The sequence below is a fragment of the Neopsephotus bourkii genome, unplaced genomic scaffold (genome assembly GCF_033783945.1).
Source record: "Neopsephotus bourkii isolate Nb327-2 ecotype Australia unplaced genomic scaffold, CSIRO-AGI_Nbou_v1 NB_1067, whole genome shotgun sequence".
In the NCBI taxonomy this organism is placed as follows: Eukaryota; Metazoa; Chordata; class Aves; order Psittaciformes; family Psittacidae; genus Neopsephotus; species Neopsephotus bourkii.
Genome location: NW_026901555.1, coordinates 3,131,960 through 3,154,711, shown reverse-complemented (window position 1 = coordinate 3,154,711; position 22,752 = coordinate 3,131,960). Strand labels below are relative to the sequence as shown.

At 44.7% G+C, this 22,752-nt stretch overlaps 2 protein-coding genes across 5 annotated transcripts in view; both read left to right on the top strand.

Moving 5' to 3' along the window:
* The window catches only part of NALF2 (NALCN channel auxiliary factor 2), an 86,708-nt gene extending 66,190 nt beyond the window's left edge, over window positions 1-20,518 (top strand). Inside the window, exon 4 of the mRNA XM_061361962.1 lies at window positions 20,414-20,518. The gene's annotated coding sequence lies outside the window, so the exon portion shown is untranslated. The remainder of the gene's footprint in view (window positions 1-20,413) is intronic.
* The window catches only part of EDA (ectodysplasin A), a 69,771-nt gene that overhangs the window by 20,997 nt on the left and 26,022 nt on the right, over window positions 1-22,752 (top strand). For all 4 annotated transcript variants that reach the window (XM_061361967.1, XM_061361966.1, XM_061361965.1 and 1 more), the window contains exon 2: window positions 20,414-20,519. In XM_061361967.1, the coding sequence (XP_061217951.1) occupies window positions 20,414-20,519 (106 nt within the window). The remainder of the gene's footprint in view (window positions 1-20,413; window positions 20,520-22,752) is intronic.

Here is a 22,752-nt window from a genome sequence, read left to right as displayed (position 1 = left end):
CATTTCCAGCCCTTCATTGGCCTTTTCAGCCCCTAGAAATTTTAACAAAAGAGCTTTTCTTCTAATAGTTAGCAATGGAATTGGGTGTTAATGAAAACAAATTAATTTTGAATGGAAAATTCCTTCTCGTCTGTGTTGTGCCATTCTCTTTTTATAGCGTAACCTACCAGATCCCTCTCTAGCTGCCCATACTTTTCCAGGAAGAGTAAATGAGGCTTATGTTTTCAGAACTGTGAGCTCGCGGCATATTGCCTCTCCAAGCACCCTTGGGTTGAATCACCCCAACCTTCTCCAGACGTTTTGCATGGCCCCAGAAGGACACAATGCTTGTCTGTGTACCTTATTTTTAAACACTTCTTTTTCTTTGGTTTTGGCCTCATTTTCTCTCCAAGTCTCAGCTCTTTCCTCTTTCTTGGACATTGTGGTTATTTTATATACCTAGAGAATGCGGTCAAGGCTCTTCCTTTTTAGCTACAAATAAAGACTTTGTTTTCTGTTTTGAGTCCTAGCTTGGATGTGGGTGGACTTCACTCTTGCAAGAGCTCTGTAGAGCAGGAGGAAGTGGTTGGGTCGGGGACAGTTTCACCCTAGTTCATACAGAAAACCTGTTGATGCAAAGGAGCCTCCTTGGCCAAAGGTTGCACCAGAGGCTTGTGGCTGAGCCAGCATTTTCAACCCTGATCTCCTGAAACCCAGCCCAGCGTGCAAAGGCACCATGTTACTGCCTTCCCTAAAGCTCTCGTTAGCTGTTCTTGCATTTAAAACAGAGGCAAAAGGCCAACAGCAGAGAAGAACACCTGCCTGCATGTTGTATTTTGAAATCCGTATTAACTTACGAGATCAATGAGTTGATGTCACTTGCACCATGCAGAAGGAATCAAGGAAAGCCATTGATGTGCCAGATGTGTGGTTGTAAAATCTGCCGCCTTCGTGGCCGCGTGAGAGCAGAGTGGTTGGTGGTGCTTTGCCCAGGATTTCTTGTATTTGGTGAGGAAAGGAGGCAGGGAGATGGTGACTGCAAAGGCTGTGAGCGGTCTCTCTGCAGTAAATCCTCCTTTCAGCTACTGCTTGAGCCACAGCAGGCAGGAAAACAGAGATCAGTCAGCAGCATTTGCCAGTGAAGCATTGTCATTTCAGCAAAAGGTACTTGTTTAATATTTAGGATAGAATTGTTCTTTAAACGTCATTTTCCATAGGTAGGACATGGCCTGAATTCATAGAATGGCCAGTGGTATTGAGGATAGATTTCCTTGATTCTTTTTTTTTTTTTGGGGGGGTGGGGGTGTTAACTACTTAATTTCCCATTCAGTGAGGAGGGTATAATTCCCCTTAGAACTAAACTATAAGCATTGTAGCTATCTGTTCATGCTGAGCTGGTGCTGCAAACACACAGCCTTCATACCTCCATCCAACAGGCAGATGATCTTGCTGATCTTGCTGTTGGGAGCCGTCAGTAAAAGATCCACATCCTTCTCTTCTGGACAAACTGCCCCGAAGGATGTTCCTTGGGCTCAGGCTGGACCCCGGTCCTATGAGAGGTGGGGACCAGGGGGAGGATTGCATCTGGTGTTGGAACTGGGGATCCTTCCAAAAGGCAGGAGGGAGGGAGCACAGGCAGGGTCTCGGTGCTGGTGCTTGGTCGGCCCCAGCCAGACTGGAGATCGGTGCAGGTTAAGAATGTTAAGGTCCAGTGAACGGGGCTAAGTCCTGCTGACCAGAGAGGTGCTTACATTCCTATTGCTGTCTCGTTTCTTACCTGTGAGAAAGAGGATTTCCTCTTGCTCGCTGGCTGTATCAGCGTGCTTGCCTTTTCACATCTCCCCACGTCCTGGTGCACAGCTCCTCTGTGGGTTGAGGCCTCAGATCTGCTTCTCGAGATGTGCTGGCACTGGGTGGGAGGACGTTCATGCATGCCTGTGGGAGCTGGGGATGCCCGTCTGTCCCAGCATGGGGCTGCCAAACGGCTTTCCCTCGGATAGACCAGGATCCCATGCAGTCCTTGGCAGCAGCACTGTTATATTTCATATCAGCAAATCACCTGCTCCTTGTTGGAAGTGGTAAGTCTGTTCTGGCTTCATGTCAACACTGTATCAGGCATGTAAGCATGTTGGCAGGCGATCTTCATCTTTCTCAGGCTTTTGGATCATGAGGGGAAGATCAGCCAGATGTCCTCAAAATCCTGCATATCCTGTAGTTACCCTGCAGCCAGCTTGGAGTGCAGCAAGGAAAACTGCATGCAAAGCTTGCTCCTCTGCATCCTTCCTGCCCTCCTTGGTCAGTGTTTCTCCCTTGGACTACAGGTTGAGATCAGGTTAAGGTGGGACCTTACTGCATCCATGTGGACAACCAGAAAGGCTCTGACCTTGCCCTGCAGATACTGCAAGGAAGGAATGTATCTGAGACTTGAATGGTTTTCCTCTACAGACCTTAGAAAGCAGATCAGGGCAGCATGGCTTTGAGGACATCAGGTATTCAAATAAATAAATCATTTATTTGCACTAAGTTTCTCACTTAAACGGTCACCTGTCTAAAACATCTTAGTTGGAGTCCTAAGTCCAGACATTGAGGTTTTTGGTTTCAGACCATCTGCTTGCTCTAGGATCTTCCTTTGGAAAGAATGCGACATTCTGCGTCAGCACTTGCAGCTTGTAGTTGCTGCAAAGATTCTCATCCTGGTTTTAGGATGAGGATTTTGATCTTAACCTGGGAGTCAGAGCACTCACTTCAACAGCATCTTAATGAGCTTACGGTTCAAAGCTATTTATTATCTGTTATGACAGGCCTTTTATTATACTGGAAGACTAATTTGCATTGCTTGTAATTAACACTGTAAAATGTTTAAACAAAAGTACAGATAGAAATTAAATTTACAGGCATTGAATTCAATAGCATTAAAATAAACCTTTGATTTGCTTTTCTCCTTTGGCAAGAAAGTGATTAGCTCAAATTAAATTTACGGAAAGCTCTCAACTTGGAATGCGTGATTTAATGAAAAAAAGGCATCCTGAACTGCCAGAGCAGCTTGGGGAAGAGCTGAGCTTTCACTTGCAGAAGGCTGTCAAAGTGAAACTTAACTGTTTCGGGTAGGAGAGGTACATACCCTGAAAACCTGTGTCAGGATGTATGGAGGCAGGATGGCAGCTTGGCTTTTCAGAGCCATCAGTCCTGGTTTTCATCCTCTACCAACTGTTTTGGAGGCATTGAGAGGCTTGCATGGAGTGGCACAGAGACTATTCTGTTAAGATCTTCAAGCAGGATCTTGCCTAGTGCGATCACTGGGTGCCAGCACCGTGTCATGCCTTTCCTCTGAGCCTTGGGGTCCTGTGGACGTGCCATTGAGATGAGCAGGTCAAACAGATCTGGCACAGAGCACCATGCACCACCATGGTTATCGTCAGGTGGATGCGGTGATGTGGCACCCCAGCACCACATTGTCCAAGGGCAGCATGTTATCTGGGGCCGTATCTCATCTTAGCTGAACCTGGGGATATTTTGCTCCAGTGCTTCAGGTTAACCGTTGTATCAGGTTCAATGGAAAAGGATTGTGGGGTTTTTTTACATGCCACTTCTTTGCCTCCGTCGCTGCCTGTCACCTGGCAGGGCAGGGATCTTCCTTCTGCCCTGCATGTCAGGTCCGTTCCATTGAGGCATGAAACATAGTTTGTAAAATCAGCCTTCCCAGTGGTAACTGATGCCTGAGGAAAAGGGAATGGGAATTGTTTCGTGCCCCCTCTGTTCTGGGACGCTGGAGGCAGTTGTGTGAGGGCCACTGCAAATGTGTGCCTGCGATCAGTAAATCTCCTCCTGCTGCTGCAGAGCACATAAGGTGATTCTGGAAAAGTCTTGTTTTACAATAGAAGAGGCTTTGACATCTTCATCCTCAAATGAAGTCATCAAACTGAGGCCGTTTCTGCTCTGAATTACGGAACAAGCTTTGACAAAAAATTATATTGCGAGAAAATGGTCTCTCGGTAAGGCTTGGATTCTCTTCTATTGTTTTGGATTTTCTTGGTTTATGGCTGTGATTAATTCTAGCTATAGCATAGTTAGAACTAATTTGTAGCGTCTGGAGCCAAGGCTCTGAGTTGTCCATGTGTTGGTATTGAGCTGCTGCCGAGATTAATGGGTGAGTACATGTTGCCCGGGGTCAGGACTGCTGTGATTTACAGTGTACAGACCTCTTGGGGACTGCTCCAGTCTGTCTGGCAGAAAGTTATGGTGGTTGAAAAAAATAAGGAAGGTAGGGTGCAGGATGTCTCTGTCTCTCCTTGGGTCTTCTGTGATGCTGAGTTGCCCAGGAAAGTTGGGGGTTGGAGGGTGGTTTGCACCCTCAATGCTCTCAAACCAGAAGGTGTTTGTTCAAAACCTAGTTAGTGGAGTATTGCTGTAGACGATGTTCAGCAACAGGTTTGAGTTTGAAGAATCTACAAGTAGTTAAAAATTAGGTCTGGACCAAAGGTTTGTAGCTGGAAATTCAGGTACTGGTGAAGTGGATTGGAAGTTTCAGGTCTTTGCCTGCTCCTGGGCAGTTTGGTAGCCTTAAAAATGGCATTTCCTCCCCAAATCCCTCCTGTATCAGGGTGAAAACCACTGGCAAGGACCTGCCTGTATAGAGGACACGAAAAACTGAGCTAAAAGCAACTACAGCTAGAAAGCAAATAAAAATAAATAAAAAAAAAAAAGCTAGCATGCACCAATGCCTCAATGGTGGAAATCATATTTTTATATTTTCTTGGGCAGGTCATGCACAAACTGGATTTTATATTTTGGGGGTTTTTTGGTAATTTTTAAGTTTCCATCACTCTGCAGCAGGAGTTCGTTTTGTTCTGGTTTTAAGTATTTTTATTTTGGATCAAGCTCATTGCGCCTCCATCCAATGGGTGCCTCTCACTGTTTTCAAAAGATAACTTTAAAAGTTCAAGTATTGGTGCATTATCTGTGTTAATCTGCAAAGACTGTCAGCTGATACAGCATCTCTTTCAAACCCTGCCAGGGTATTCGGGAGCCTTTCTTCTTCCCCCTCCTCCCCCTCCCAGGCTCTTTGCTTATGTAGGCACTGTGTTTATGTTCTCCTCCAAATTAGACTGTAAAGCCTCTTGGCCAACATATGACTTCAAGCTGTCGAAATGCGTTTTGAACCCATGTGCATATTTTCATTACAACTGCATGCCCCAGCTACCCAATGCACTTGAGATGAGCATTGTCTTCTACCAGAAGAAAGACAAAGGTGACCTCAAGCTATACAGAAACTTTTGTTTTGTGTCTTGTATAAGTCGTTTTGGGGTTTTTTGGTTGATTTGTGAGGAGAAAGCCAGCCCTTCAGCCACTGGGTAATGAAGTTTCTGAGTGTTTGCTCTACAGAAAGTAAGACTGAATTTTGCACAAGCTATTTGACTTAGGATAAGCTGGAAAGAAGGAGCATCTTGCTAACTGTGTCAGTGTCTGCTAAAAGAGCACGTCTCTGTTTTAAGAAGGATTTGTCATTCCCAAACTACCGATTGTGAGGCAGGAATAAAGCTTTATTCCCATCCCATTTTGTTTGGTTTTGCTTTTTAATGTAATGTTTTGGGGTTTGCAGTTCAAGTCCCTTAATCAGCTGGTAAGAAATGTGGTGAAATGAGCAAAGGCACAGGATTTAATGCCTAGAGTTTGTTAATTGTGTTTTGGTTGTTAAGCTTAAAATTAGAGGGTTTTGGTAACATGACAAGCTGGTGGTATATATCAGAGACATAGGACTTTAATTTGAAATTTGTTTTTGTAATAGTGCTTTTTTTAAGAGCAGATTCTCTCTATATTTATTGTCAGTTTCTCTGGCAGCACTATTATTGAGAAATGACAAGTTAGGAACAATGTTGTTGGAGTTTCGGGGAATTGGGATGGGGTTTTTTGGCTCAGGCAATGGAGATAAGTTTTTGGCTGAGGAGCCCTGGTCAGCCTCACAGCTGATGTGCCCCATGCTGAGCATGACCCAAGATGTTTGCAGCTGGAGCCTGTGCTCAGAAGCCTGCTGTGAGCAGTTCATGCCTCAGTGCATGAGCTCTTGCCCAGGAAGATGGCAGGAGTGAGACAGGGAGCAGAGCAGCTATTAAGGGTATTATCCCAACTACAGTCATAGCCCAGTTGGTAATCATAACCTGGTCTATGACTACAGGGTCCTCAAATCTGATTGCGTTTGAGCAATGGAGCACTTTTACCTGCTCTAGTGGAAGGTGTCTCTGCCCGTGGCAGGGGCTTGGAACTGGATGAGCTTTAAGGTCCCTTCCAACCCAAACCAGTCTGGGATTTTGTGGCCTCCTCTGGACTTGCTCTGACAGGTCCACATCCTCCTTAGGTTGGGCTGGATGCAGGACTGCAGCTATGGTCTCACAAGAGCAAAGTAGAGGGGGGAGAATCTCCTTCCTTGCCCTGCTGGTCATGCTTCTTTGCTCTTAAAAGATATGGTCTGGCACTGGTGTCAGGAAGGGATGCTGGGCCATGAACCTTTAACTGCAGCAGAGCTATGACTCTATGAGATACTGGAAGCTGACTTGGAGATGCTAAACCAGGAAAAAAATGGGAGAGCAGCTTCCACGGTTGCCTGCTCACATGCTCCCCTGACCTAAATCACTCAGGAGCCTGCATGCAGCGAGTGGTGGTTGCTTGCTTTCTCACTTGAAGCAAAGCGCTCCTGGGAGGGTCTTTGATGGAAACCTGTGCATCTCCTAGATCATTGGGTAGCACAAGAGCAATGACTGATTGTTACAGTGCTTTAGACTGTTGCTGACTTTTATTGGATATTCTGCTTAATGCATGTGTAAGGGAATTATCTTGATAAATACACAGTACAAGTACTGCTTCTGGCTAGAAGGATGATAGCAGCTAATCCACAGAAACATGCACAGCCCAGCCTTTTGTTGCTTTCCATTTTGCATGATTTTGCAGAACAGGATATGTCAACACTCTGGTGTCTCACAAAGAGCCACTTAAGGGGTGTGGGTGAACACGATAAAGCAGGACTGAAGGGGTAGGTGTTGGGACATGCTGATGGATATCATGTCTGCGCAGAAACAGCTGTTTTATAGATCCCTCCTCCCTTTTGTTAATGGAAAACTGACAGCATCCCAGAAGAAAGCAAGTTCAGGAGGTGCAGAGTGCTTTGCACGTCCAGTCAAAGTGCAATTGGTTTCTTAGCAGAGTTAGCTGACTTTTTTGGGGGGTGGGTTACATTTTATGCTTCTGGGGTGCTGTACATATTTCATCCCTTTCAGATGCTCTTTCTCCTTTTCTCTTTTTTTTTCGGCTCTAAAAGTTGAAAGAGGGCTTGAGTTTCTTCTCCTTTTGAATGTTGACCTTGCTGCATAAAGTTGTCTGGCTTTCTGCTCTCCCTGCCGAGTGATATATGTGAGCATCTGGTAACAAGGGGGGTTTGATCATTAGTTTCTCTGAATTTCCATAACTCAGATCATGCATGTACTGCAGGATTTCTTCCCGGCATCGCTGGACTAGCCGAGTCTTCCCATGTCAGACCGGGCCTTTCATGCAGAGCAGTGTAGGGCTGCAGGCTGAGTTGTCCCTCTGAGCAAAGCAAAGCACAGTGGCAAACATCTTCTTCTGGGGGGTCTAGCATATTCTGGTGTTGCTAAGTGTATCTGAAGTAATCCAATCTGTTGTTTGAGTTCACCTCTGATCTGAAGTAATGCGGTCTCCTGCCTTCCTGGGCATGTGTTGGGAGTAGGCTGCTCTATGTCGTCAGTATTGCTCATTACACCAGTATTAGCATTAGGATGATCTTCATGTTCCATTTTTACTGAGCTCGAGGGGTTGCTGTGGGAGGGAAGGCGGTGGGTGAAGGCTTGAGCTCCCACTGCGCCCAGTGGCACAGTGGCAGATGTGTGCAGCAGCTCTGGCCTCCCTGGAGGTGCTGGGGTGCACTGGAGGTGCTGGTGTCTGCTGCTGGGTGCTGCTTCAGCGCATTTGGCAGATGGATTTCATTGATCCCAGGGAGGAATCTGGGAATGAGGGACCAGGCAGCACCCTGGGCCTCATCAGTTTTACAGCACTTCTATCTTTTGGAAGTAAAAATTCAGCCACTTAGCTGTGGGTGAAGCTCAGGGGTGAGCTTGATCAACCGTCTTGAGGGGCACAAATCCTGTGGATGGCTGCTACCAAAACGTCATCATCTAAATGATGGTGTAATTCCAAAATAATCTTTTCTATAAGGCTGTTTTATGGGTACTTTCTATTCTTTGCTACCTTCTGTTTATGGGGCTTTTCTTTTTTTGAGTCGGACAATAAGATCTAGCACAAGAGGCTGGTTCTTCACGTTGGCTGTGGTCACTCTGCTGTCCATCTCAACTTTGCACTTCTCCAGTCTGCTAATAAAGCATCAAATTGTTCTCTCTGCATGAAAAGCTAGGAAGGGCCAGGACCAAGTCTGAATGTGATTCAGACCAAGCATCTCCATCTCCTTTTGGGTGCTGAGTGTCAGATCATTACCATTATTAAAAACACCAAAAGCATCTCTCACCTTCAGGACCTTAAGATCTCTGCATCAGGGTTTCCAGCATCCTTGTCTCCATGTGGATCCTCAGTCATTTGTTTTTTCTGATTGCAGTAGTATCCATTTCTACTGTCCTGGGTTTTACTTGTGGACTTTGTCAGGGCAAGCAGGTAACGCTTATAAATTCAAATTTGGCTGCATAATGTGGTTTCTGGCTGCATTATATTTATTCCCCATGGTCTTGGGGACATATCCCATGTGTTGTTCTCCAGTGCAAACGATTGTTTAAAACATCCATCTGCTTTATCTGCTGTTGTGTTTACAATTGCCTTTTGTAGTTCCTGGCAGACTCTTGTCTCCTCTGCTTTTTGTTTATTTAAGGTTATGGTAAAATGTCCCTTCCATTCAGGGCGTGTGGGAACCTTGGGTCAGGGGAATAAAACATCATGACACCACAATCATCCCAAGAGCCTGGAGTGACCCAGGCAGTGGTGGTTCCAGCTGGTCGCCGATGCTGTTGCTCCTCAGGAATGGGATTTTGGCCAGATCCTGCCCTTGGCCTGTCTTGGGCTTTGCAGGCGGAGTAGCTGGCTGCATCCACAACCAGTTTGTAGCAGATTCAGTGCGTACGAGGGGAAAAATAAAGTACACTTAATTTGTAGCAAAACCTGGCCAGTGGAATAACTTTTGTTTGGGGATTGAACCAGTGTGATGTCCCTGTTTGTCTGTCTAGGGTGATTTAGAAAGCCAGCTTTGGCTTTAGAAAAAGAAATAAAATAAAAATACAACAAACAAACTAAACTGTCTGAAAAACCCAGTGAGGATATATTTGATACTTTTTCCTGGCAAAAGTTAAGCAGTTTCCATCCTTCTTCAGTTTCAAGCCTTCAGAAGGTTTACAGGTCCTTCTTTGGCACATGCTGCTTTGTGTCCTTGTCCATGCTTGCGTGCTGACAGTGCTGTAGGCTGGGCATGCATGGGGCTGCACAGGCTTTGGAGTTTTACTCAGGTTTTGTGTCCCCATCACAGACCAAATATGACCTGGGGTGACATTTGGAGAAGTTGCAAAATTCTGTCTGTAAACAGTATCTATTTTTTTTCTCTCTTATACTAAGCCCCAAGCCATGTAGCTGTTCGTCTCACCCAGAAAAGTAGGAAAATACTCCCTGGCTGCAGGAGTGGGCTGTTTTCCTAGTTTTCCTTCACTACAGCAGTGTTCCCGTTAAGGGCGAGCATGCAGAGTGCTTGAGTGAGACCCTCAGTGTGTGTGCCACACCAAGGTGCATGTTGGAGATCTGTGGGACATGGTGGTGAATTCCTTGTCCTCTGCTGCTGGATGCATTGCCTGTTTCCCAGTCATGTTGGGCAAAAACTTCTGGCCAGCTCCAGGATTCAGAGCTAAGAGTGCCTGGTATGTGTGTGTGTATATATATGTATATATATATCTGTATTTGAAGCCCCACTGCCAGCAGGACATGGGTTGATACAGGAAAACTTTCCTCTTCCATATCTGGTACCCAGCAGTTTGCTGGGTAAAAAGATGACAATGATAAAATGAATGATTGTAAAAAATACAGAGTGACAAGATCAGATTTTCCTGGGGAGGATTCGTCAGGGTCCACCTCAGAGGAGCAGGTCAGGAAAACCTTCATGCACTATGCATGTGCTTACAATTGGATGTTAAACTGTAAGATTGCGAGTAAGCTGAGGGTAAGTGGTATTTCAAAAAGATTTGAGAGCCAGCTTGCAGATCTTACAAGTCAGCTTAGTCCTCATTCCATGAATAGGACATGCACAAAGCCTTTCATGACATTTTTCTCCCCAACTCTTTAACCTTCAGAAAGCCATTTCATCTTTCAGTGCGTTGCTTTCTAGTGTCCATACAATGGAGAAAGCAGCTGCTGCAGTGGCACAAGCAGTGTCCAGCAGCTTTAAATAATACTGAAATACTTTAACCCATCTTGACAAACCAGTAGGACTATACAAAAGCATTTTGCTTCTATTAGAAAGCAAGAACCTGTAAGGGAGCCACAAGCGAGCGCTTCCCCAGCTCTGGTCTAGCACAAGAGCAAACAAAGACTTACTTAAGGCAGCTGCGCAGCAGCTGGCCTGGCTCACTGGATGGAAACATCTGGATGGTCTGACAACGCATGGACCCTCGCGGCATGAGATGCTGTGCTGACTGCTGCTGTGTGCAGCATCTTGCTGTCGCTGCTCTCGGCTGTTTGAAAGACATGCTCCCTAGTTCATCACATCAAAGTCTCAAGCAGAAAGGCTTGGCTTGCACAAAACTAACACCTCTTCTTTCTTGTGTAGTGCTGCTGTGTCTCTTGCCTACAGCTGGAGACTGAGTGGTGTGATTGAGGTTCATTTGCCGACAAGATAATGTAATTCCTTTGCTCAGCTTCAGCATGCGCTTGCAGTACTGTGCCAGCTGCACCTCCTACTTCATGGACGGCTGCTCAGATGATGGCGTGGCTTGGTGTAGCTTTATTTCTATTAAAAGCAGTCCTGCTTCCATGGAGAGAGTAAATGGGGAGTGTTTTTCTGATTATGAATCTGTCTGGTCCGTACAGCAGCAAGTGGAGCTGGGTTATTTGGCAGCCTCGGAGCTCAGTCTAGAATATGGCTGGGGATGTGTTCATTGCTGGTATTCAACTGTGTGAGATAGTGCCTTATGGAAAATTCAGACTGCTGAATTCCTGCCGGCACTTTTCTGCTAGTTTCCATTTCTGCAGCATATCCTGGTGTTTCTTGTTCAGCCAGGCACCATTAGCTTCTTCAAAGCTCACTTGTCTGCTGTTCTATGTGAAATGGTGGTTCCTGGAACTCCAGCACTATTCACGCAGTCATTTGCCACAGTGCTTTACTGGGCACTGCCGGCTGCCATCCCAAGCACAGCCTTTGCCTTTGCAGAGCCATCGGAGTTCCTTTGTGCCACCTCTTCCTCTCTCAACTGCCCAAATAACGCAGAGCATATTCGGAAGGACAAGGAGATCCACAGCCAACAATCGAGGCCAGGCTCCCATAGGCTGTACTTCCTGAAGGTGCCATCTGTGAAGTGATGGTGGCTTTTTTGCTTCCAACAAGTCCCAGTTTGGACAGCTTTCCTTGGGGGATACGGTGTTTTGCAATTCCCGCATGGAAGGAGCATCTCTGGCACACCCCAACACCACGCCCCGGCTGTGCCTTGCGGTGACTTGTTTGCATTGCCATGCCCTGAAACAAAACGAGCACTTTCAGAGATCATAGTCTCTTTTGACATTAATTGCAGTGGATCTGATTAATTAGGCAACAAAGCATGATTTATTTGAACAGATTAATTTTATAGAATTAAACTGGCAGCTGCCATCTCCCACCACAGTATTGTGTGTTCCTGCAGGTCCAGGAATCAGCACTAAAGCCTTCATGGTCTAAGTGAATGTCTTTCTAGAAGCAGTTCAAGGCCAAGGTTGTGAACTGTCTGGTGCTGGCTTGGCAGGTCTGGACACAGCACTGCTGCCTAACCCCTGTGATTAGGGATGCTCTGCTTGCATGATGGGAGTCGTCAACAAAAAGGGGGCAGTTTGTTTATTCTTGTGTTTCTGGCTTTTCAGTGTGGGCTCAAGTATGAAAACTACTTCAAATGCATTGGTAATAATTTAATAGAGGTTATTTCCCAGTTGCTGTAGTGGACTTTTTAATCCTTGTATTGGATCCATTATGTCATGGATGTTACATTTACAGTGGACTTGTTTTAGTTTTAATGGTAATACTGTTTGATTTGGACTACTTGATTCCCTCCTCGTGTTTCCTTTCCTTCCATTTTTCTCCTTCCAATAAAATGTCATAAAAATTAATCATAGCTGAAGGCCAATTTTAACATCCAGATTTAGAAAATAGGATTTTAAAACCCATGTGCTGAAAGGAGAAATGCATTCTAACAGGAAGTCTTTGTTTTGTTATGGAGCAAGAAAAAATGTCTTCAAAAATTTTATCTGAATAGTTTCTAACAAAAAGATTTCAAAATTATGAAGACTTTAGAAGATTTAAATGAAAGGGGAGGAGTGGATATCTGATAGCAAGTGCAGAATTAAGTTCATCAGTTCCAGTGTTTGGCAGGTGTTCTCCTTTGACTTTCTACTGCAGGGATCATTTCAGTGTGTGAATCTAAATCCATTCTGTGCTGCAACTAGTCCCATCTCCGGCAGTGGTGAACTTTGAAAGACAGAAGGACAAATACCTGAGAACTGAGGAATGTCCTAAATTTAGGTGCTGCAGGCATATTCCCCTATGGAAAACTCCAGAGCAAGATCTGTTGTGTCTCTTCTGCTGGTTGGTCATCTCTTGGAAGAAGGGGTGGCTTTATCACCTTGAGTGTATGTCTGCTTTGGAAACAGGGTTCAAGAAAGAGATCAATTTGTTCAAGGAGCTGTTCTCTGTTTTGGATGTTGGGCCTTCATGGCTCCTGTCTTATAGGAAACATCTGAAAGTGGTGCAGGTTGAAGGCATTGTGTAGAAGAGAAGCACACAAAGTGGAGGCTGGCCCAATGGCATCTACTGGGAATGGTCTCTCCGTCTCATTATGGTTCGTGTTATAGCAGTTGTGGAAGCCAGATGAGATCAGGGTTTCTGTCATGTCTAACAGAGCGTGCCAAGTCAAATGTGGCAAAATGGAACACTTAAGGAGGAGACCCAAGGGTAGCTGAAGGTGAGCCTTTGCAGGCTGGAGCAAACCCAGTTCTTCATTTCACAGGGTAGCAGAGGTGCTCCAGGTAGAGCAGCAGAGCCCTAAAACTCTGCTGGAGCAGTGCCTGATTTAGGGATCTATTTTTTTTAAGAGCCATTATGGCTTCAAGGAGGATTGTGCTATTGACCTCATACTGTCCTGGATGTACTGGAGAAGGTCCAGGCCATGAGAAAGCATGAGCAAAGGCACAGATGGAGAATGAGCAAAAGGAGAAATACAGCTGATATTGAATCACTTAAGCTTACAGGGTTTTTCCCCAAAGCTAGTGTGCCCAGTGCCTTTTTGAAGTGACAAGTACTTCGATAATATAAATGCTAAAGACCAAAAGGAATTGCTGTTGGTATGCAGGAGAAGAAACCATGACCTCCATATGGAGGGGGATGTAGCCCAGCTGGCAGAAAATGGGACTGAAAAAGACCATGAAGGCTAATTAAAATGTGAAAAACTGAGAATTCATACTAATAGACAGCAGATCTCTGGCGCTGGTTCACAGCTAAATTTGATTTCCTTGGGAGACAAAAGGAATTGATTTAAGTTCCTTACCTTGTGCTGACATTGATACTTTTCAGCGTTTTAACTAGTGTGTTCCCAGGGAAGTGCTCAGTTCCTGCACGTCTGCTGTGCCCAGACAGGGAAGCCAGCAGCAGGAATCTCTTACTCTTGCTATTAAAAAAATTACTACAGGTGGCTTCATATATGGTGTTAAACTTGGCTTTGACCTTGTCCTACTTCACATCTGGGTTGTGTTCTTAGCTTTCGCTTTCCATGCCAACAGGTGTAATACATTGGAAACCTCAGCCCTTGCTCTGTGCTGTGCATAGCTGAGGTTGTGTGTGCTTGCCATGCTGGAAGCATTGCACTTCCATCCACGGTCCCCATGGGAGGCATCAGCTGCCCTCCAGACCAAGGTGGCTCTGCAAAAGGTTATCTCAAGACAACCATTTGGGCAAACAGTCTTGTAGAACAAATCACAGTCTATTCAGGCTTGAGATGCTGCTGGCTTAGTATCAGATTTAGCTATCTAGGTGCTCCTATGAAGTCAGTTGTAGTTGTGATATGCATGTAACCTAGGGATTTGGGCTGTTAAGAGAGTGACCTGCTCCTGATTGTGAGGTTCTTTTTGTAAGGGGGGAGGGAAAAAAAGCTTTTGTTTTGAAGGTAGGCTTGTTTCTGCGAAACGCTGTGGCATTTGGTGGGTTTGGTTGAGCTCATGTTTTACTGCTGAAGTTGAAATGAAATTTTAAAATATTTAATCTGTTCTGGTTTCCCTTTGTGGGGACAGGTTATTGGTTTTGACAGCAAAAGCTTGATAGCTGTAACTAAGCTAAAAGCTGACTGGTGTCCTAAACCTAGGAGTACTACTTAAAGCTCTGTAACACACAAAAAGGAGAAAGGGAGAAGAAAGTTTCTGGGAAGGGTTCGGTTCTGAAAGGAAGTTTAAGAGCTGTGGTATACCCTTCAATGACAATTAATTCACTGTCTTCGTTTCTTTGTAATGAGGCTTGAACTGATAACTGGCAGTCAGATTTAATGTTCTGTGCTGAAAAATACAGTGGCTTTCCTGGGTAATGAAATTAAAATACCAATAAAAACTTAGGAAAATATGCTCCCTCCTCTTTTATTGTTCTCTAATGATTTTCTGTTACCACAGTGCCTAGAAGACCAAGGAGCGTGACTCACTGTCCTTCTGAAAACTGGGATTGCACAGTCCTCTTTGGAAAGGCTTTTCAGTCCAGGGACAGAAGGGATTGGCAGACAGAAAGCATCTCAAACCCACTTTCTAAAAGTGGTAGTGTCAGAGTCTGGTGCAGTCCCACTGGGCCATGGCACTGAATTGTCCACCTCCATCCATGCGACCAAGATCATTTCTGTTATCTAATGGTCAAATACCTGCTTGTCTTCTTGGTTGTCACTTGTTATGAAGCTCCTCATGAGTACTTGGATCGGGAGCTGTTACAGCTCCCACCCAGAGGAATAGCTCAGTCCCCCCTGTACCCAGTCTTACTGCCTGGCTTTGAATAAGCATCGCTGGTGCTTTCATTCTCTAGGTTATATAATTGTTTTGCCTGATAGCTTTGGGTGGAAGAAGCCTTTAAAGATCACTGCTGGCTCTAAAAGTCTTCAGTGAGGATCCTTGTGTGCAGATCAGAATGAGGGGGAGTTGCGGTGGGTTTCATATCAACTCAGAGCTGGTGGTTTGTGCCCCTGGGACCTTGGGCTCCACGGTGAATAGCTGGTGAGAGCAGGGATGTGGCTAGCATTGGGATGAGAGGAAGGATGACTGGGAGTGATGTGAGAGATGAAGCAATAGGGGCAAGAAGGGTTACGGACAGTTGTGAAGGAGAGGCCAATACTTGAGCTTTCACAGGGGAAAATAGAAAAGCTGGTGGAGGGGTTTGCAGAGGACGACATGTAACCTCCAGAGCCCTGGAAGGGGTGCGTGCAACTGAGCTGGGCTGAAACCACTAGATCTGAAGGAGGAAGATGGGTTGTGAGAATTCCAGCTTAGTATAATCCCTACTCTCTCCGTCGCTATCTCTGACCACGTTCTGGCTCATGCTATGTATTATGTTACAAGAGCTTTGCATTCAGATCTGTGGCTTGTCTTGCAGACAAGACATCATGTATAAGTTTTTGGCATGATGAAGTGGCAATTGTTTACTCTTTCGCTTCTTGCATTTTTATGAGGACAAGTAATGACGACAAAAAAAGACTTAAAATACATTGAATGGGGTTTGAGCTTTTTTCCCAATGAAGCAGAGCTACTCCCCGAGCTTCTTTCTAGTCTGTTTGAAAATAAATAATCTACTTAATTTTAGTTTTGCACCACGTGTTACCAGAGGCAAGTTTCTGATGAAGGACAATGGGGGTGATGCTCAAGTAGCTGCTGCTCTGAACCGCAACCTCCAATGGCTGAACTTCAGAGCACCAGAAAAACAACAGTACTGCTTGCAAAGAATGCTTCTACAGAGCTTAGGCTTGTTATTAGTCTTCTATGATCTCCAAAATTGCAAATTATGAGGGAATTTGACTTTAACAATAACATTAAACAATAATGAAAGAGGATGATTTCATGGTATTTTTCCTCTGGTGCTCTAAGACATTGTGCTGTAGGAGAGTGTGGGTTTTATTGATTAGATCTAAAGCTGGCTGGTCTAAGCTTTCTCATGATTATTTGGATGCGAACTTTGTCATAGTTGCAGGCAGGGAATTCTCTGGGGGTTTTGTTAGGGATAAATATGTTCTGCAAGACTTTGAAAGAATGCACTTCTCACTGAACAGGGCTCGTGCACCTGAACGCGTGTGTGCTTTTCCCAATTCTGCTGCCCATCAGGAAGAAGACTCTGGTTCTTCTGACCGACTTGGCTCTGCCTAAGGGAAAGAAAAAGCCTTTTGTGCATAATTGCATTGGTTGGATTGTATTTTTCCGCTTCTCTCATTTTCAAGCTGTTTGACCGTTGGAAATACATTCCTTTGGTGCCCAGGGGACCTTCAATCCTATAAAGTGTGTCTGAGGGATGTGCATTAAGGCATTTGCAGAGGGATGCAATTAAATACACAAGCCGTAACAGTTATTTCAGCATCCCAGCACTGGTTTTCTTACTGCACATGGTTTGTATACCCAGCCATAACTCTGTCATACATTTGGGTTTCACAGCCTCCTTCCTATTTTATGGTACCTTAAAAAGATAACCATGATATACATACAGACACACATATCTATTCTTACCTATCTAGAGTGTGGAGTCTCCATCTTACAAGCCAGATGAGTTTCTGAAGCGTAGCTTTCAGCCACCTCTGTGTCGTAATGCTGCAGTAGTGTACAGACAGCAGCAAGTCACTGAAGGTTGTTTCACATTGCGCATCTGTGTGGCTGCATCATACTTTGCTAGATGGGTGACAAACATCTGGTCATTCTGCACTGCAAATCCTCTCCCTTGTTGTGGGCACAACAAATAACAGCTCCCTCCACCTGAGGTAAATTTCCTTGAACCCCTGCAGGGTGGCACCATGGTTTTAATGCCGTTACTTGGCACAGAGTGCTATGGAAGTAGTCTCTAGGACAAACTACTCTCATTTTGCTCACACCAATTGTGTCAGTGACCAAATGTGGAGTACTGATGTGTAACTTCTTCAGAAAAGCTTGGTTGAAAGGGGGTTTGTCCCAAAGCAGTGTGTGCTCATTGCCAGCATGGTCACAATTGCTGTCACAAGCTATTTTTATTGTAGTCTTTTCTAAGTAAAAGGTGTGTTTCAGTCATTCACCCTCACTGTAACTTTTCTTTCTGACTTGGTTTAAGTAGAGTGCCAGAGTTTAATGGGTAAATGCATTTAGCCAATATTTATTATTTTTGAGTGATAAGTGTGATATACGAACAAAACCTGGGTGAGAACAGAGTGGCAGAGTTAGGATTCTTCAGCCTTGAGAAGAGGAGGGTCTAGGGAGACCTTAGAGCAGCCTTTCATTATGTAAAGGGGCTTATGAGAAAGATGAAGAGGGACTTTTTACCACGGCCTGTGGTGACAGGACAAGGGGCAAGGGTTTTAAGCTGGGAGAAGGTAGGGTTAGACTGGATATAAGGAGGAAATCTTTTATGATGAGAGTGGTGAGGCACTGGCACAGGTTGCCCAGAGAAGCTGTGGCTGCCCCATCCCTGGAAGTGGAGGAGGAGGATGATGGTCTGGCTGGGTGATGTGCTTTGGTAGCTGTAATTTGTGTTTTATTCACCTTTTTTTTAATCTAAATTTTCACGTTACTATTAATGGTGATCAAAGCATGCTTAGATCTCCATAACATGAGATTCGTGAATAGAAAGGCTATTTTATCCACGAAAATAAACATATTGTGTATATCTATCTCCTGTACTTCCCCTTCTGATACTAAACTTCAGTGGTTTTGTTCAGATTGTGAACAGCTTTCGTCTCTTAAGGAATTTTCATTGTTTCACTGAAAGTGACAAAACTCGTCAATCAAATGAAAAATCAGGGTGTTTCATCCATTCCGAATCCTTATGTTTTTCCAGGTGAAACTCTTATCTGAATTATTCCAAGCCCACTAGTAACTGTTTCTTTACAGCATGAGAGGGAGGGTGGCGTATGAGGATACAGCTCCTACCTGGCAGGAAAACAAATCAGAGTATTTATCAGTAATCTCTGTGTCAGTGCCCAGATGTGGAGAAGGTGGTGGCATTGCCTGAGCTTAAATTTATGCTGCAGCTTCTTTGTTGGGTTAAAATTGTATTTGTAATAGGAGGGAGAGGAAGCCTGTTTGTTTTGACACAATGAGGGTTGTGCCATTACAAAATCTTGGGATGAAAAATGTCGGGTTTGGCCTTAGCGCTGGGAGCAGCTCCTGTGCCACTTGGCCACAGGCAAGGGTGGTTTGGGGTGGGAAGCTGCACTTCTTCACAGGCTGGTTCCCCACCGCTTCGTTTTCAGGGCTTTTATTCAATCATCTTTTGTAAAGCCAAGTAATAACAGCATTCAAAAGCAGCACTGATGGTTTCATTGATGTTTTAACCTGAATGATGATGTAGTTTGTTCCTCAGTTCTACAGTGTTTCAACTTGATTTAAAGAACTGGTTTAAAAAAACTCTTTTACTTTGTCCTCATCCCTTGCCCTGCTTGGTTGTGTAGGGAAAGTACTGGCAGTGCCTGTACGAGCATCCTGCTCTGGTGCTCCATGTCTGGGTCAGTGAGGTGGGATGTGGGAGGTTAGGGAAGATGGGCAGTGGGGACCTGTGCCCTGTTCTCTCCATTTACTAAGACTCGTTGTAACTCAGTCTTTGGCTCTCCATCTGGCTCTGTGTTGGGTCCTTCCTTACGCAGATGAGTGCTGACTTTGGTCTTCCAAGTCTTATTCGTAAGATTGCATTGGATCTTGTTGGAGTAAAGCGAGATGCAAATGTAAAATCCAGCTGCTCTTTAGGAAGCAGGACTGGGGATGCTCTTTGCCTGGAAGAAGAGTGGGAATGAACTCGGGAATAGGTGTTTGTGTATGGAGCCAAGAGGTAGGAGAGGGGGAGTGAGAGCCCCAGGGTGTGTCAAAAGCAAAGAGACCTTTAGAGATTATTATTTTTAATAGGGATTTTTAAGACCTGTGGTTGAAGGAGACACTCTTAACTAGCAATTCATGGAAGGAGTTTATCTTTCTCTGCTATTTCAAAGATGCTTTTGATGCCACAGGTTTTGTTCTTGGAACAATAATGCACTTGATAACCTTTGGTGCTGCTTTTTTTGGAAGCCTCTTTATTCTTGTCTTAGGCTGTATTTACCTTGTCTGTGTGTTTATGGTTCAAATAACTGTGATGGGGTTTCCTCAGTGTAAAAAGAACCCCATGCTGGTCAGAGCAGCCCTGGTTGCTGGTGGGTGCAGTAACTGGCAGAACAAGGTGTTTGGGCCCTAATTAATCTTGTGACATTGCTAATTTTTAGAAGTGGAAATAGCTGGGGAAAATGCCACTGGTGATGAGCTGCTGCACCCTGGGGTAGCTGGGAGGACTGGGGAAGTTTCTAAACTGAAATCCCAGTTTCTGGGTAGGGGTGTTGATTTAGTAACTGTCAAAGAGTTTTTAATGCAGCAGCTCTTTTTTTTTTTTTTTCATGAATAAGAGGTTGCTACATAAAATTTTTCCCTCTTGGCAAAAATCATGTTATAAAGATGTACTTGCTCTAGGTTTAAAGTGTTAATTTATGTGGTATACGGAACTGGATTTAAGGGTCCCTGAAGACCTGTGAATCTCAGTAGCTAATAAGGCTTGCAGAAGAGAGCTTGAGAGAGGAAAAACTTACTGGCAGTGAGTAGCACTGGTGAAAGAGCTCCAGGATTGAGCAAGTTTTGCAGAGAATAATTAGAAATGATTGCATCGGCATGTGGGGTGTTTGATTATTTCCAGCTATAGATCTCTCCTGACTCTGCCTGCGGCCACAGCTCCTATGGCTCCGGGGGTTGCTTCTCCCTGCTGAAACCCTTCAGGTTGAGTTTTTCCAAGTCTTAGACTGTTTCCAAGGGCACACAGTTCCCTGTGGTTTCCCTTGGGATGAGCTGAGCATCTCTAAGCAGCCATCTCTTGTCCCCCGTGGCTCTGTTGCTCAGCTCGGCAGAGCTATCCCTGGTAGAAAGGATTTGGTGTCCAAGCACTGATTTCTCTACCCAGCTAAGCCGTTCTTGCCAGAGATGCTTAAACTTGTCCTTCTTCTTCCAGCTGGCCTGGCTGAACTTCTTTCACCCTGAAGAGAAGCTGCACGTCGGAGAAGAAGGTAGACGTGTCCGTCGAAATAAAAGGAGTAAAGGCAGCGAAGGGCCAGACGGTGAGTCCTGCTTCGCTCCTTGCTGCTGTGCGTCTTGTCCTTGCACAGAGGAGCAGAAGACTGACGCTTTTATCAGTTCATGGTTCTGATCATGGTGTACAGAATTGTGTATGTGGGGGGAAAAAAATGGCATCTGTGGTTTTTAATAGTTTCTATCTGATTTTGATCACCTTTCCACATAAGGAATGCCAATAGTTCTGATTTCTGCATCTCTAGGTCTAGTGATTTTGTGCAAATTAATGCTGCTTAGTCATTTTGTCCTTGACTCTTTTTCTCTAATGGTGAGGCTCTATGTTCATTTATGGCTATAATTTGTACTTGTATACATATATTTAGTATTCTGTACACCTGTGTCTGCTTAAAATCAGACTAGCTATTTCTAGTCCAACAAACAGCTGTGAACATCTGCCGTACAAAATGGTAACTGCTGTAACAGGGTTTTGCAGTGCAGTGGAGCCTCAGGTGGCTTCAAAGCCCACATGAAGGGAACTCAAAGTTGTACACAGCTTGTATGAAAAGAGCAGAAAGTTACCAAAAAATCAAAATTACTTGTCTGTGATTTGGTAAATATAAAAGCAAGGATGTGTGATACTGACTTCTCCTTCAGTCCCTTCCCCGAGCTTGCATCCTGCCTTATTTCAGTATGAGAATTTTCTTTCCAATGCTGTCTTGTCATGACTGTCCAGCTGCACTGTGGCATGAGGATTGCTGCCCATGTCAAGCTCCTGGAAGAGCTCCAGCATTATCCCTACTGCAGAAAACCACAGATCCATTTTTATACAGAGAAGCAAAGGGGACTGAATGCCAGGGAGAGCAGGGAAGAAATACTGGATTAGTGGTCTGTGCATGGGTTGATGCCTGCTAAGCCCAAGTCCTCACTGCATTATAAACCTCTCAGCTAGTGTTCATCTTCCTCTCCAGCTCCCTGGCTTCACGAGTTTCCCATCTCCTCTGAAGCCTTCGCAGTTTCAAAGTGGAAGAGTATTTCCCTGTGGCTGTGCTCCAAGAAAGAGCTTCATAAAAGTCCCTGGATTCCTCCTTCCCAAAATGCTGACAAGTATGATGCATTTGGTACAGACTCCCAGAGTGATTCCAGCTCAGTGTGGTCCATCATCTTTAGAGCTGGTGTCACTCTGATGCTCAGATGGCTCAGGCTAGATCCAAGTGCTTTTGCACCGACTCCTTGAAACCTATTCCAGTGTTTTTGCAAGTTGCTTGTATAAGTAGCAAGTTTCCACTGTATGAGTGGTGTAAATGGAGTGCTGCAGGCAGATGTTGGGAGGAATTAGATGAGCCTGTTAGGCTGCCTAAGGCTGCCTTTCTATTGCCAGATGTGCAGGGAATCACTGCACGCTGAGAAATAGATACATAAAATTGGTGGACTAATGAGGGCTGTTCTCATCATCCTTGTGCCCAGGTGAAAACATGTCCAACTTTATAACTTGCACCCCTTTCTCAGATTTCCTTTATGTTCCCTGAATGCATCAGAGTTGAGTGGCTCCAGAAACATAGCACACTTGCACTGATGCAATATGTCTTTTTGTAAGTTAGGGGGTTTGACCCCATAATGTGAGGGAGATGGGGGGAAATGGCTGGAGTGACAGGTCATTGTGCTAGCAGCATTAGTATGGCAGGTTATGTTGAGAAGCAGTTACTTTGCATTTGGCAATCTCAGTTTTATTAGGTAGAGCAGTATTTAACAAGTGTAATCTCTCAGGGTGGGGATTGACCTTGTAATAACTGTAAAACCAGCACATAGAGAGAGCAGCTTCCTTGTGTAGCTTGTTCGTTTCAGATCTACATGAAGGAATTTTACTTTTCAGAGAACGGCAATGAATCATTAAAAAAATAAGTAAAAATCATGTCACAGTCCCGATAACACCGTTTTCTCCATGAGTTGTGCAAAAGGAAAGTCGATCAAATCTTTGATCTCTGAAGAGCCTCCAGAAGATAAAAGTGGCTGAACTATAAATTTCCAGAAGGAAGGAGATGTGCTTTCCACTTGAGGCCTCACTAATATTTATCTGGAATTAATTTTATGAACTTTCAAGTCCTTTCACACATGCAGTGAAAGACCAGTGATCCAAGTGTGGAAGCCGTGTTTGGAGGGAGGCTGCTCAGTCCCCTTCCACGGCTGTTTGCGTCCTGCTCTGCTACCAACAACAGGAATGGCTTTGATGATTTGTAAACATCAAAGATAATGTAGTCCCATTCCTAAAAGTTTCATTTCAGA